This window comes from Passer montanus, unplaced genomic scaffold, assembly GCF_014805655.1.
Source record: "Passer montanus isolate IOZ18808 unplaced genomic scaffold, ASM1480565v1 scaffold16, whole genome shotgun sequence".
NCBI lineage: Eukaryota > Metazoa > Chordata > Aves > Passeriformes > Passeridae > Passer > Passer montanus.
Window position 1 is genome coordinate 8,363,323 of NW_024363160.1, and position 14,037 is coordinate 8,377,359.

Consider the following 14,037-nt stretch of genomic DNA (forward strand, 5'->3'; position numbering starts at 1 on the left):
CAGGCTGGATATGGAGGTCTTGGTTTGGATCAGCATCTTGAGTGGCTTCTAGAAGAGCTGCTCAGGAAACCAGCAAGGATAAAAATTTCACCTCTGACCTCCACAGTACAACTGCCTCTCTGGAATTCAATAATACCTTTTCTTTCCCATCATTTGGTGGTACATGTTTATTAGCAATATGTCAGTGAATCTAGATTAAATTGTGACTGGTAAATTACTTGTACAGGTATCATAATTTGGGAGCAGTAAGATCTTTGAGACAACACTCGCAGTTTAAAGAATGAAGGTAAAAAATGTAGTTAGTTATATGCATCAGGACACATATTTGTATTGTTGTTTTTTTTGTAACTCAGGAAAATACTGGAAGTTTTGAAAGAAAGCAGGTTTCATTCTAATTGCTTGCAATGCTGCAAACAAGACTAGAAGTAGTACTCTTCAGGAAGCAGCAAAATATTATTGATGACATTAGTTTTCTAGTTTCTGAAGTACTCCAACTTCTATACATGTTTTAGTTAAAAAAATTATTTCCCTTTCTCACAAAGCAGAAACCAATCAATAGTTAGTTCCTACTGCTTCATTTCATTACATTCCTCTTCTGTCTGTGTGGGAAATGTGGGAAATCACTTCCAAATCACCGTGGTAGGATTCAATATGGACATATAGTGTACACAGCACTGGAGGCCCTGACCCTCTCTCTGAGTTTCACTGCTTGTTAAATGGGAATTAACTATTTTCAATAACTTGGTATCTTAGTAATGCTAACTGAGCATTTATTTGGGCTGGGGCAGTAGTAAGGCTGAACTCTCTTTGGTTCATTCCATTAACCAGCACAGCTGTGGTCAGTGACATCTTACAGCACAGACCTGACTTGATTTTCTTATAAAGGGTCATCTAATTTCTTGGGCCTAGAGATGGAGATGTGAATCTTGACACTGCCTTGCTTCTTCCACAGAAAGTCTAAAGAGAAAATTGGGTTTTTTTCAGTATTCTCAATTTAATAACTTCATTCTGAGGAGCATTAAGCTTAACTAGCTGTAATCCTACAGACTGAGACATACTGTCCATGCTAGTGGCATTGTTTGCAAGTGAAAAAAAAGGGTATTTTCACAGGATGATTCATTTTTACAATGCTAAATAACTGTCTAAGCATGGCATGTCTCCTTTTATGGTGTTAACTCTCCTACTGCTTTACTTAAAAAATGGGTCCTGATGCTTAACTTCCTGATGGGTAAGGTGAAAAAAGACAATCTCATACTTTATCTCTTTTAATATTACCTGCTTGCCTGGATGTCTTAAAGAAGAGGGTTTTGGGCTGGGGTTTTTTTGTGGGGGGAGGTGGGGAAGACTGAGAATCTCAGTAACACTTATCAGGACATTGTAGATCTTAATTAGTGGAACTATGCTGAAGGGAAGTGGAGTTTTGACTCTCTCTGCAGCTCACTGAGGCTTAATGTTTTTCTTTGAAAGAATAGGGAGAGGCACCTGATTTCTCAGGAGAAGAAAATATAAACCTTTATATTAGGAAGGATGTGGTGAGTGACTTATGTAGAGATGTTCTGCTAATGTTTCTGATTTACAGGTATTTTAGGCCTTTGGACCTGGGAATTCAAGAAACTGTCTTCCTCTTTTGACCTCAGCTGAAAGGAAACCTTACTTTCATCTTTAAAAGCCCATCCTTTTCCTTCGGGATGATTAGCTTTCCTCAGCCAGTCTTACTGAGTCATTGCATCTTTCTCCAGTACCTTCTGTAGAACCTAATTTATAGCATTATTCTATTCTGGTGCTCATGTAAAAAATAGTGAAAGAGATACAATGGTGTTGGATCCTAGAGACTTTCCACTGATCTGAAATTAATATGTAGGCAATGACTTAATTAACTTTGTCCTTTCTAGTTGTGTCCTTTGACATTTGGAAAGGACCCAGATGATGCTTTGCCAATAATTTACTACAATTTACTGATATAAATTTTATTATATAAATTTTCAAGTGCACCAAGAAAAGTGCAGAAAGACAATAAAAGTATTGGCAGCAGCACATATCTTTATAGTTTTCCATAGGTTGACAGCTGGGCCTTAATGGTTTAGGTAATAATAGCTAAACATTCATAGTCAAGGGAGAAATTAAATTGAAATGTGTATTTAAAGTGTGGTTGGATGCTTTAAGGGGAGCATGTGTTGAAAGGAGAAAAGATGATGCATACAGGTGCTGATGTTTAAGCTCTCTGAGTGACTGAATGGGTGCAAGGAATCTATTTTTAACCCCTTGCTCGGAGGTTATCAGCGTTACCCAGTGGAGATGTGGAAACTGATTGTGAATGCTTTCCTATTCTGTTTCCATAACAAAGTGAAGTACATTAAACTCTTCACCACAATTTTATTTTATAGTTCAGTGAATTAAAATGGATGTGTGGTCAGTAGTTATGCCTCACATGAGGGGTAGCCACCTCTTAATCTCTTCCTGTGTCATTTATAACCACACTTTGAAAGGGTTTGACAGCACAGAGCAAGGATACTTTCAATGTAATAGTCTCACATAAAAACCTCCAATATTAAACAATCCCTATTTAAATAAAATCTACATTATTGCCAGATGTACAGCAACTGTAAACTTCAATTGTTATTAGAAACTGTATTTAAAAAGCCATATGGAGGTTTATGGGAATCAGCTGCTAGAAAACAAGTACATATGCTCCCAGCGCTTGTTGCCTCCTGGTTTTTCAGTTGTAATCAGGATATTGCACCAAATATTAATTTAATGCTCTAACCTGGAGCTTGAGGAAGCACAGAAGAACTTGTCATATCTTTTAAACTTTTCCAGTTTTATTGCTCTATATCACTTTAAATTGAGGCTGGTGTGAGTGTAGGTTATTCTTTTCTTTCTCTTCTCCAGCCAGTGCAAAACCAAGTACTCAAGCTGGCATTTCCTTTTGTAGATAGGGTAGTGCTGAATGAGTAGCAGCACTATTCTCATATACATCTCTGATAAGGTGGAAATTTTCAGTCTTTTTTTTGTACACTTACACTTTTTGGAAAAGTCAGTTTTCCAAAGATATTCTAAAGAAAAAAAACAACCCCAAAACAACCCTCTGCATTTTTACTTAATGCTAACTGTTAAATGAGTGTTATAGAAACCATCAATGAGGGAGAATAATGTGAATACACTAGGAAAAATAAGTGTTCTTCCCCATTTTTTTGATAGGTGAAAGAAAAACCCAATGTGTTATGATAGAGATTACAGTAATAACAGAAGTGAAATTCATATTTTCATACATTTTAGCCTAGCTAAAATTGTTCTAGTGGGAGAAAGTAGCTGTATTATAGACAACATGTTCTACCCAAAGTTTGCTTTGTTGAGCCTTTTATGATCTAACAATACAAAACAATTTTGTCAGATCAACTTTTCCTTTAAGTAAAAAAAAAACTCAAGTGGAAAATGCAACTGTTTAATTTACATGAGGATGGCTAATAAACATATGACGTTTCAAGACTAAAAGGGGGCGCTTATATCACTTAGCACCTATATCACCTTTTCCAAAATGCAACTGTTTAATTTACATGAGGATGGCTAATAAACATATGAAGTTTCAAGACTAAAAGGGGGCACTTAGCACCTATATCACCTTTTCTTCATCATATAAGGAGGTAGTGTGGGAACATACTTATTTCATAACCATAGCTTATTTCAGTGTGAAATGGATTGAAAATGTCTTACAGAAATGCATTGTTCAAGAGCACAAAGGAAAAATGAAAACTATTCACTCAAAATAAGGTTTAGTGAGAAAAGTAAGCTGTTGGGAAATTGAAGTTACTTTTATACAGATCCATTGTTATACTGTGGGTTTTCCATTTATATTGCTATGACATTAAAATTACTTATTATTGGTAGAATAAAAGGTTTTCTAAGCTATCTGATTTCTCCAAATACAATGTCCTAAGGCAGCAGAGAACAGAAATTTTAATTCTGCTATTTTGTGGCTTTGTATGTATGAAGTGTAAGGCAGCTCATACATTCTCAATTGTTGTGTCCATATATGATCACATGGCATTTCAAGTTGTATATGACTTTTGCAATAGCATCAACACATGCAAGTCAATCTCAGCAAGCCTTTTTGAAGGTTTCAGTCATAGAGTTCAACTCAAGTGGTGTGTTTAAATTTAGCCTCTTTGGTCTGTAATATTCTGCAAACACCTGGAGTTCCAGGTTATATAAGTGGTTTTCCAGTTGCCAGAATTCCAGGTCACATGCACAGCATTTAGGAAGATCAATACATTTAGCTTGCAATACAAAATGATCACTTAAAGAGCCCTTAGCTCATCAAAAAGCAAGTCAAAGTGAGGCCTGGTCTGCAAAGAGGCTGGCTATTGTTGAAATCGTACAATCCCAATGTAGCTGAATCTGAAGAGTAGTGTGAAAGTTATTTTTCGTGCCTTAATATGTCAGAAGGGAATAGAATTTAAAGCAACTTGATAATAACGACAAACACTTTCTTTTATTGCTTTTAAATATATAAAAAAAGCTAGTAATGGTGGGAAAAAATAAAAATGGTACTCAAGCCAAACACAGTAATTTCTTAGTGCAGTAACATGGCTCTCACAACAGTCCTTAGAGAAAAACTGGAAGCTCATTCGTGATGAGGGTCTTGCTGTGATGGATAAAAAACAAAGCCTCTTCCTGCCTGAAGATGAGAACCTACGGGAGAAAGGAGACTGGAGCCAGTTTACCTTATGGCAACAAGGTAAAACATTCCATATTTCTTCTATTACCTCAATTTCATTATCCCAGATTAACATAGTGTAATAAGGGGTATCAACACAGCTTTTTCTAGAACTGTTTTTGTAATCAGTGTGTACAGAGGAAGGGAGCTGATAAAACAATGTTCAGGACCCCTGTGACAATGAGCAGGAGTACTTCATTCTAAACCACACTGTCCCCAATACCTCTAAGGGTCCCTTGAGTATGGTAACTGTTCAGTGAGTGTACTCCTCTTCTGGCAAGGCTGCCAACTCTTTACCTGGTAATGCATAGTACAGATCAGCCTGAGGGAAGGAAGATGGGGACCTGGGAGAAGGCACATCCTCAGTTCTGTGTTGGCAGCTAGGGGAGCTCTGCCGTTCAGAAACAGTATGAGCAAAAGAATATGACTTTAATATGCCTGCTGCCCTGCCCCTGAGCTGTGTACTGGGTGGCCCAAATCTTGGAATGACCTTAAATTCTTATGAAACTCCACATATGAAGGAGTACTGAAAAATAAAATATTAAAAGCCAATTTATATAAAAATATAATCTGGTGTTGAAATTTTATTATACTGGGAGCATTTTAAATAGTTTTTTTCCTATGCACCCACATAAGTGATTATACGTTTAAAATAACACTTTTTTTAAATTGTAGAAAGCCTGGTGTTCACAAATAATGTAAAAGTAAAATGAGTAGGCTGCTATGATATTACAACATGGAGGTACTTAGGCTGCACAGTCTATAAAATGAGAGCAGTAATATTTACCTGTCTCTCAGTGTCAGGTCTTTGGCAGCTTTGCTGCTCTTCTGCAAAGCAGAAAATGGAAATGTTCTTTCATTGCTCTTACCAATGCTCTATCCATTATTTTCACTAGGAAGAAAAAATGAGAATGCTTGTAAAAGTGTTCCGAAAACATGTGCTTTATTGGAAAGATTCCCAGAAGCTACTGGCTGCAGAAGAGGACAGGTACCTGGCAAACTTCTTCATTTTTGCAATTTCTTAATGCTGGGAGCAGGTGATTTTGAGGAATAGAGGGATATGTATAGAGGAATGCACAATTTTGGTATATTTAATGATGCCTCAAGCACATGATAAACTTAACAATAAAAGTATGCCCTATTTTAACTATCAGCAAATACCAGGTGAAATATGTTAGCTGAAGCCTTTCTCTGGACTCTTTAGTTGAGCCATTTTACCTTGTGTTTCCTGGGAGCTCATGTAATTAGTTATTTGCCATGGGTCAACCAATAAGTAATGCCTTACTGAACCTCAGCCTGAAGTGACCTGATCTGACTCACAGCCTAACTCTGCTTTGAGCAGGAGGTTGGATTAGGTCCTTTGTAGCCTGAGCTTTATTTTCTGATCTAAAGCTAACTTTACATAACTAATTTCATGAGCCAGATTCCACTGTGATAAACTTCACCTGTCTACCCCAGCCTGGCTGTGTTAGACAGAGGGAGAATCACCTTGTGGAAGCCAAAGAGTGCTGCTACATGCTTATTTCCTGAAGATGAAGGAAAACATTTTATATCCATGAGTGTGAGCACCAACAAAATTTGTTTCAAGTGCCTACCATGACTATTCAGCTATCAGTAAACCTCATTTAATCATTCAGTAGACTTGTATGGGTCAATACACATGCAGTGGCTCTGTAGAACATAAGTTTTCATTTTTTCCAAGTTATTATATTTTGTCTACATTGACTACTGAGAATATCCTTCACATGGCAAAATTAAGGATGCAGAAGTTGAAAAGCACAGTGCTAATGTAGCTCTAATTCAGACCCTTGAGTGTATGTGTTCATCTTTTTGACCAGTCCCTTGCTTTTGATGTGCAGAACTACACTGGGTGGCTACTGCTGTGGAAATGAACAAAGCTGTTGTTCCATGATTGGTTGCTAAGGCAGGTTATAGTGAATATAACTGATGAGAAGTCATCACACTCGATGTGGCTACAAGAAAACTTCTCTCAGTTGCATCCAGAGCCAAAGTGGATCCGTCCCTGAGAGCAGATTCTGTTTGGGAGCTACTGTTTTGTTCATCATTTCTTGGTGCCCTACATGTTATCACCATGATATGGTTTGCAGAGGTGTTGTATATTTACAGCTGTAGCTGTAGTCACAGGTTTTGAACATATAAATGTAAAATGATCTGAAAAGTCGTGCTCTAGAAGTCTAAAGTTTTACATCCACTAGTATGAGATACCTAGGGCAATTTTAGGTTTTTGCTAGCCATGACTCAGATGTTACTGCTAAAATAAACTTAAAATATCAGCTGATCCCTAGTCACATATGGAAGCACTGGTTAAGCAATGGGAACAAACACAATCAGGAAATAAGGAATTCTGTGGTGGATAGACTATTTGGATGCTTTGATTACCTCATGTAGTGACAAAGATAAATGAAATGTAAAATAATCAACTACCTGCTCAGTGCTGCTGAGACACTGTATTGAACAATAGGAAGTGATCAAAATTGTAGCATTCTTCCTTAAAATAGCAGTAAACTAAAGGTATCACAGTATCTGGACATTTCTTACATTGCAGCCATAGTACAACTCACTGGTAGTTCAGAACAATTTACCAATAGCCCTTGAGCATGGCAAGAGATCTAATTCACAGACATATCCAGACTGATCTGCATGGGCAGATAATGTACATGCCAGGAATCAATCTTCAGTGCTGACATATTAGCAGTACAGAAGTTGTTTAGCTCAAATATTAGTAAATGTCCTGCATCACCAGTTGCTTGCATTGTGTTAGGGTCTAACACATCACAGTGTAGCAGAGTTGGGTGGGAGGATCTGTGTTCACCACAGCCACTGGTGCTCATCACTTGCCGTCATAAGAAACTGCCAGTAAGCTGAAACCTCAGTTTAGAGACACAAAAAACCTTCAGTCAAGAGGCACACGCTGTCTTCTGCTGGTTCTGTTAACAGCTGAAGAGCATGAAATACCTTAATCTGTAAGATTTATCAAAACTACTCTGTCCCAGCCAAATGTGCAGGTTTCTCAGTTGAAAAGGTGCTTCTCATCACTGTCATGCATTATTCATGTTTCCTGTACCCTGATTTGTTGTAGAATGAATCAAAAAGGTCAAGGTGAGAAGGGACATGTGGAGATTACCCTTGCTTAAACTATGATGAATTGAGCATGTTGCTATGTTCAGCCAGCTTTTGAATGCCTCTGAGGATAGAGACTCTATTGCCTCTCTGGGCAACCTGTTCCTGTGTACAGTAAAAAAAGCGTTTCTTTATGCTTAAATGGCATTTCCTGTGTTTCAATCTGTGTCCATTGCCTCTTTGCCTTTCCCTGGATGCCATTGAGAAGAGCCTGCCTCTGCCTTCCTCACTCCTCTCATCAGGTATTTAAATGCATTGATAAGATCCTTCCTTGAACCTTATGTTCTCCAGGCTGAACAGTCCCAACTACCTCTGCTTCCCCTTGTATGTTAGATTCTCCCATCCCTTAATCCCCTTTATACCTCTTCACCTGCTCCAGTTTGTCCCTGTCTCTCTCACAGTAGGTAGCACAGAACTGGGTCCAACATTTAAGACATCTCATGAACTCTTAGAGGAATGATAGCCTCCTTCAATGGGCTGCCAGAGCTCTCCATAAGGCAGCCCTGGAAGCTGTTGGTGTCTCTGCTGCAATGCTGGTTCCTGTTTAATTTGGGCACTGTGAGGACCCCACAGTCTCTTTCTAGAAAGTTGCTTTCCAGACAGTTGTCCATCAGCCTGTATTGGTGTATGTGTCCCTAGTGCAGAATTTTATGCTGCTTTTTGTCAAATATTTTAAGGGTTGTGTTTCGTCCTTTCTCCATCCTGCCAAAGTCTTTATGAAAGGCAGAAAAAAAAAAGTAGTGTGTTGACCATTCCTATTCAATTTTCTATCATCTGGAAACTTGCTGAGGGAGATGCACTCTGTCCCATCTTCTGAGTCACTGTGAAGCTCTTAAACAGTGCTGGACCCACTACTGAGCCCTGGGATGCACCTCTGATGACTGGCCTTCAGCTGGACTTTTGCCTCTGATTATAACTTGTTGAGCCTGGCTTAAATGCCAGGTTTCAATCCTCTTCACTGGGAATTTATCTAGATTCTATTTCCTCACTTTGTTGATTAGGATGTTTATGGCAGACTGTTCAAAGACTTAGTGTTGAGATAAACAATATCCACCAAGCTAGAGACCTCACTGCAGAAAGCTGGTTAAGTACAGAATCCCCTTCAAAAAGCCATACTGGCTACACCCAGGTACATTTTTTTCCTTTATGTGTTTGGAAATTGTTTCCAGGATTTCTTGCTCCATCACCTTTCCAAGGGCTGAGGTGAGGCTGACTAGGCAGTAGCTCCTCAGACCATTCTACTTGTCCTTCTTGAAGATAGGAGCATTTCCTTTCTACCAGGGGACCTCTGCGGGTGGCAGGGACCTTTCAAAGACTGTGTGGATTATGTATGGATTCACATCATCCATTTCCCTCAGGATCCCATCAGGACCCATAGGCCAGGTTGTTGAGTTTGTTTAAAAGTTTCCTAGCCTGATCCACAGAAGATCAGTCATCAGTGCCCCAGTCTATTTCACTGGTCTCAGGTGCCTGGCACTTCTGAAAGTTAGTCAGACCAGCAAAGATTGAGGCTAAGAAGACATGTAGTGCCTCAGCCTTTTCCATGTCCTTTGTCATCAGATATTCTGTCACGTTTAGTAGCTGGATATGTTTTCCCTAGACTTCCTTTTATTGCTGAGATATCTGTAGGAATCTCTCCTGTTACCCTTCAGTTCTATCTCAGATTCAGCACCAGGAAAGTTTTGACTTTCCTTACCTCATCCCTGCCCTTGCAGAGAGTGTCTCTACAGTCTTCCTGGGTGACTGACCCTGCATCCACTTCCTGTATGCTTCCTTTTTGTGTTTCATTTTTTTCTGGGTTGCCTTGCTTCCTGCACATAGGAATTATTGAGTTTGGACAAGTTGCTACTTAGAAATCAACCAGCTGTCCTAGACCACTCTTCTGTCATGGGATTTTTCCCAGCCAGATCCCCGAGTAAGACCAAATCTGCTCTCTGGAACAGGTAGTAATTTTGCTTTTTCACTTTCTCCATCCTCTCATGATCTGGAGGTCCACTTTCTCATGGTTGCTGCAGACAAGGCTGACAGTCACCTCTGCAGACATGTCATCTGAGAGGGGCTGGCCAGTCTGATGAACACAGACTTGTGTCTCCTCTTGTCCATCCTTTTAAATCTTTCCACAGGAAAGAAGGTATTTTTTCTGACTGTAGACAGAAGATAATTATTTTCAGCCTGAAATGTGAATATTGGTTATTTTAAGTAAAATTAAAACTATGTACTTTCACACACAAACATGCCCCTGGTTTCACACACACACAAGACATATGTTTTGTAATATTAAATGCCTTTAGGATATGAGAGAGAATTGCTGCTGAAACTCGAACAAAAGATGGCATTACACTTTTCACCCATCACCAAGGGTGAGACTAAACGAAGTCCTAACTCCCATCAGCATGGTTGTGAAATGGAATGTGTTAAAAAATGTGCCTTTCTCTTCTTGCAGATCAAATATTCTATCATGCACCCAGGGACTCATGTCTGGCCCCACACAGGGCCCACCAATTGTCGGCTGAGGATGCATTTGGGCTTGGTGATCCCTAAGGAAGGCTGCAGAATACGGTGTGCCCAAGAGGACAGGTATGGTTGCAATATTGGGTTTTTTTTTACTGTTTTGGGGGGAAGGGGGTTGTTTGTTTGGTTGTTTTGGGGTTTTTTTTTCCCCACTTTCCTCAAGATTGAAGAAGGGATGGGACTGCATGTAGTTAAAAAACGGAAGAAAAGGGGGTGTTTTGATAACCAGAATGTGTAACATATTTCATTAAATAGGGAGTTTGCACTCTGACTCATGGTACAAACTTTTAAATAAACTTATAAAGTTCTGAAACAGTGCCAGGAGAATCTTTTGATACAAACCTGCACTTCTCTGCTATGGCATGGAAATAACAGTGGGTTTGGTCAATGGGCTCTCTGTTTACTTTTACAATGCCAGCCTAAACAGAGTTCCTGTATTTAATTTGATTTTGGAGAGATGTAGAATTTGTTGCTGCTTTGGCAGAAGCTGACTAAGATCTACCTGCATTTTCAGTGCTGTGACAGAATACCATGGTACTTCCGGCAGAAGCCTCCTTTTCAGCTGGTATTATTTGTTGTAATTCAGTTAAAATATTCCAGTTGAAATTGATCTCAGGATGAAGACATCTGTGAAATTTTAGGCCCAATGAATTACTCAGGTGGCAATTTTATTTTAAAGTGTGCTTTAAGGGAAGTTTCTTAGCCATGATGGAAAAATTGTATTGAATTTCGAGTCAGTTTTATCTCTGTTTGCTCAGTCCAAAATGAAATTTAATGCAATAGCTTATACAATTATAATCAGAGCATATACTCCCCTTAGAAAGATACAAAAATGTGCTATATTTTTTGTATTATATTATTAAACACAGAAAGAAAAATGTAGTGTCAACTATATTGCTTATTGCTTACAGGCTAAATTTGCTAGACTTAAGTGAAGTTCTCATGATGCTTAATATCTGTACATATATTTTGAAAGATTCTGCACCTTCTGAAGGCAACAAGTGCTAACTTTGAGTTATTTTCAATGTACTAATATAATTAATGGTAGAAATATAATTAATTTGATAGTGAGAAATGAAATGCTGCTCCTGTCTGCATGGCTGCAATACATAGCAAAAGAGGTTATTTTTATAGCATTTGAGAACAACCACAACTGGAAATCTTTGGAATTTTTGAGGGTAGAAGTATCCAGCTGTAAATAACAAAAAGTGTTGTTGCTATACTCTCCTGCTAACATGTAGCTTATAGTCAGTGTTACAACCTACACTACCTACATCTAGAAAGTGACTTTTTTTTCCAGCATGCCAATCCACTATCCAAATCAAGTTGGGTGGAAGGAGAGGTAGCTAATTGCCCTAGAGGACTGATATAGAGGCATGGAGCCTTTTCGCTTTGGGACATTAATGTGAGTTCAGAATGGTGGTGATTGCATGGCATTACCATTAGGTGGCTGTTTAGTAGCTGGTGTGAACAAAATAGTGGTTTTGCTGTGCTGCCAAGAGAGCAGGTGTCCACAGCTCACCACCTGTTATAAGGCTGGCACCCTTCTTTGTCTTAACCTGGACAGAAGGGATAATCCTGTGGGGAATGAACTTAACTCTTCCTTGGTAACAACACTCCCTCAAAGTCAAGAGCAGAAAAATGCCTGTTGCTGCAGATTGTAGAGCATGTCAGTGTCCAGATTCCAGAACCTGGGTCAGACTTCTGCATCAGACATATTCATTTCAGATGTAAAACGCTCAAAAGGACTACAACTTCTGCTGAAATGTGTTAAGATCAGTTGCTTACAGCAAGAGCTGTGCATTCGGAAACAAGGGCAAGATTTTCCCTGGAAGCACTCAAAGTGTGTCTGCTGCTGGCAGTGAAAGGGCTTTTATATATCCTTCTGGCAGAGGAGGTGTGTGAACTACTGGCAAAGGGAATGGTGCCAGGAGGAAGACTTAGCCTGAGCACTTTCCATTCCTTTCCTCCCGGTGGCTCAGAGCAGTGGTAAACTGGTGGTTTCCAATAGGAGAGCTGGCTGGAAGAGGAAGGTTAGCACCATGGCTTTTCTGGCCTCCTGTGCCACTGCTGTGTGTGTGAGAGAGCGAACAGAAACAATGAGAATTTCATGCTTGGTTACCTCTGTGCCACCAGCATGGCTCTTTAGAGAGTTACAGTGCGACTCATCATTTGATGGAAGGCAAATCAGCGCTGTCTAGTGGTGTGTTTTACTCCTTCATTTGCAGAAGAGCTTCTTGCAGCTGTTTGGAGTTGGCGTACCGTGCAGTTGAGGGCCACAAAGATGATCAGAAGGCTGAAACACCTCTGCTGTGAGGAAAGGCTGAGAGAGCTGGGGGTTTTGACTTTGAGAAGAAAAGGGTCCAGAGAGACCTCATGATAGCCTTTAAGTACATGAAGGGAGCTTTTAGGAAAGATTGCGACAGTTTGTATCAGACAGGTTGCAACAGGACAAGGGGTAATGCTTTTAGTCTAAAAGAGGGTCAGTTTAGATTATGTATATTATAGGTAAAAATGTATGAAGCCAATTTAATAATTAAAATATTAGATTTTATTTCACGACCCATATACAGTCTCGATAGCCACAATCAAAGGGACAGTGTCAACCCCAGGGTCGGCGCTGGGTGAACACTGATCCAACTTCTATCACATCAGATCCCCTCTGTTCACATAGGCTGTCCCTGTCCAGGTAGTTTTTATACAGTTTGTTCTGCCTGAGACAGAGTCTCTTTTCTTCCTTTCATGGCTTCACATATTCATGTAGTTTCTTTTCTCTGTGTTGAGCTGGGCAAAACCGTGTCCGGGAAGCGATGTATGCCAATCATCGAGTTACAGGAACTCGGCGTTGAGATGTGTGCTCCTGATGGCTCTGGCTATCTCAAGATACCTATCGAGTATTTCCTGGACCATCCTGGAGAAGGGCCCATCTCTGTGCTGAGCCACGTTCATGCGTTTCCTAATTAGGTCCTTCTTTCTGCTGCCAGCTGCGGTTTCGCAATTTTGTGAAGCAATCTCTCCGGTTCCGGCTTGTGTGTTTAAAACTTTTAAGAATATTTCTTACAAACATAACATATTCCCTGTATATTTCATATAAGCACTAATTATTCCAAATCATATATAACAAGGAGAAGTGTTCTATAGAGAGAGTGGTGAGACACTGGAGCAGGACACCCACAAGAATTATAGATGTTCCATCACTGGAAACATTCATGGTCAGGCTGGACAGGACTTTGAGCAGCCTGATTGAGTTGAAGATGTCCCTGCTCATTGGAGGTTTTGCCTTTAAAGGTTCTTTCAAGCCAAACTGTTATGATTCTATGTTTCTTGTTCTGTATAGCATTGATAATTTTAGGCCACTTGGCCGTTTTGCAGTCCCAGCTCTGGGGAGTGCAGGGTATAATACACAAAACTGGTAGGTAAATAATACTCTATCATAATCATATAATATCATATCATAATCCAACATCGCTATCAAATAAGGTAATCTTATCTTGAAATGAAGGTGAAGCTAGAACCATTATGCAGAAGCCAGTCTGAGATCTCACCTTTAACAGGTGACACTAGAGAATTATCTGGAAACTACCCCAAAGTGGCTCAGCATCAGACCAGAACAATATGGTCCCTGTGTTACTACTGAGAAGTGTTTCTCACACCATCCGGCTTCTAGAAAA

At 39.6% G+C, this 14,037-nt stretch overlaps 1 protein-coding gene across 6 annotated transcripts in view; it reads left to right on the top strand.

Annotated features, from left to right (window-relative positions):
• Positions 1 to 14,037, top strand: part of ASPH (aspartate beta-hydroxylase) — a 114,834-nt gene that overhangs the window by 94,106 nt on the left and 6,691 nt on the right. For all 6 annotated transcript variants that reach the window (XM_039702986.1, XM_039702987.1, XM_039702989.1 and 3 more), the window contains 3 exons: positions 4,600 to 4,735; positions 5,611 to 5,702; positions 10,299 to 10,432. In XM_039702986.1, the coding sequence (XP_039558920.1) occupies positions 4,600 to 4,735; positions 5,611 to 5,702; positions 10,299 to 10,432 (362 nt within the window). The remainder of the gene's footprint in view (positions 1 to 4,599; positions 4,736 to 5,610; positions 5,703 to 10,298; positions 10,433 to 14,037) is intronic.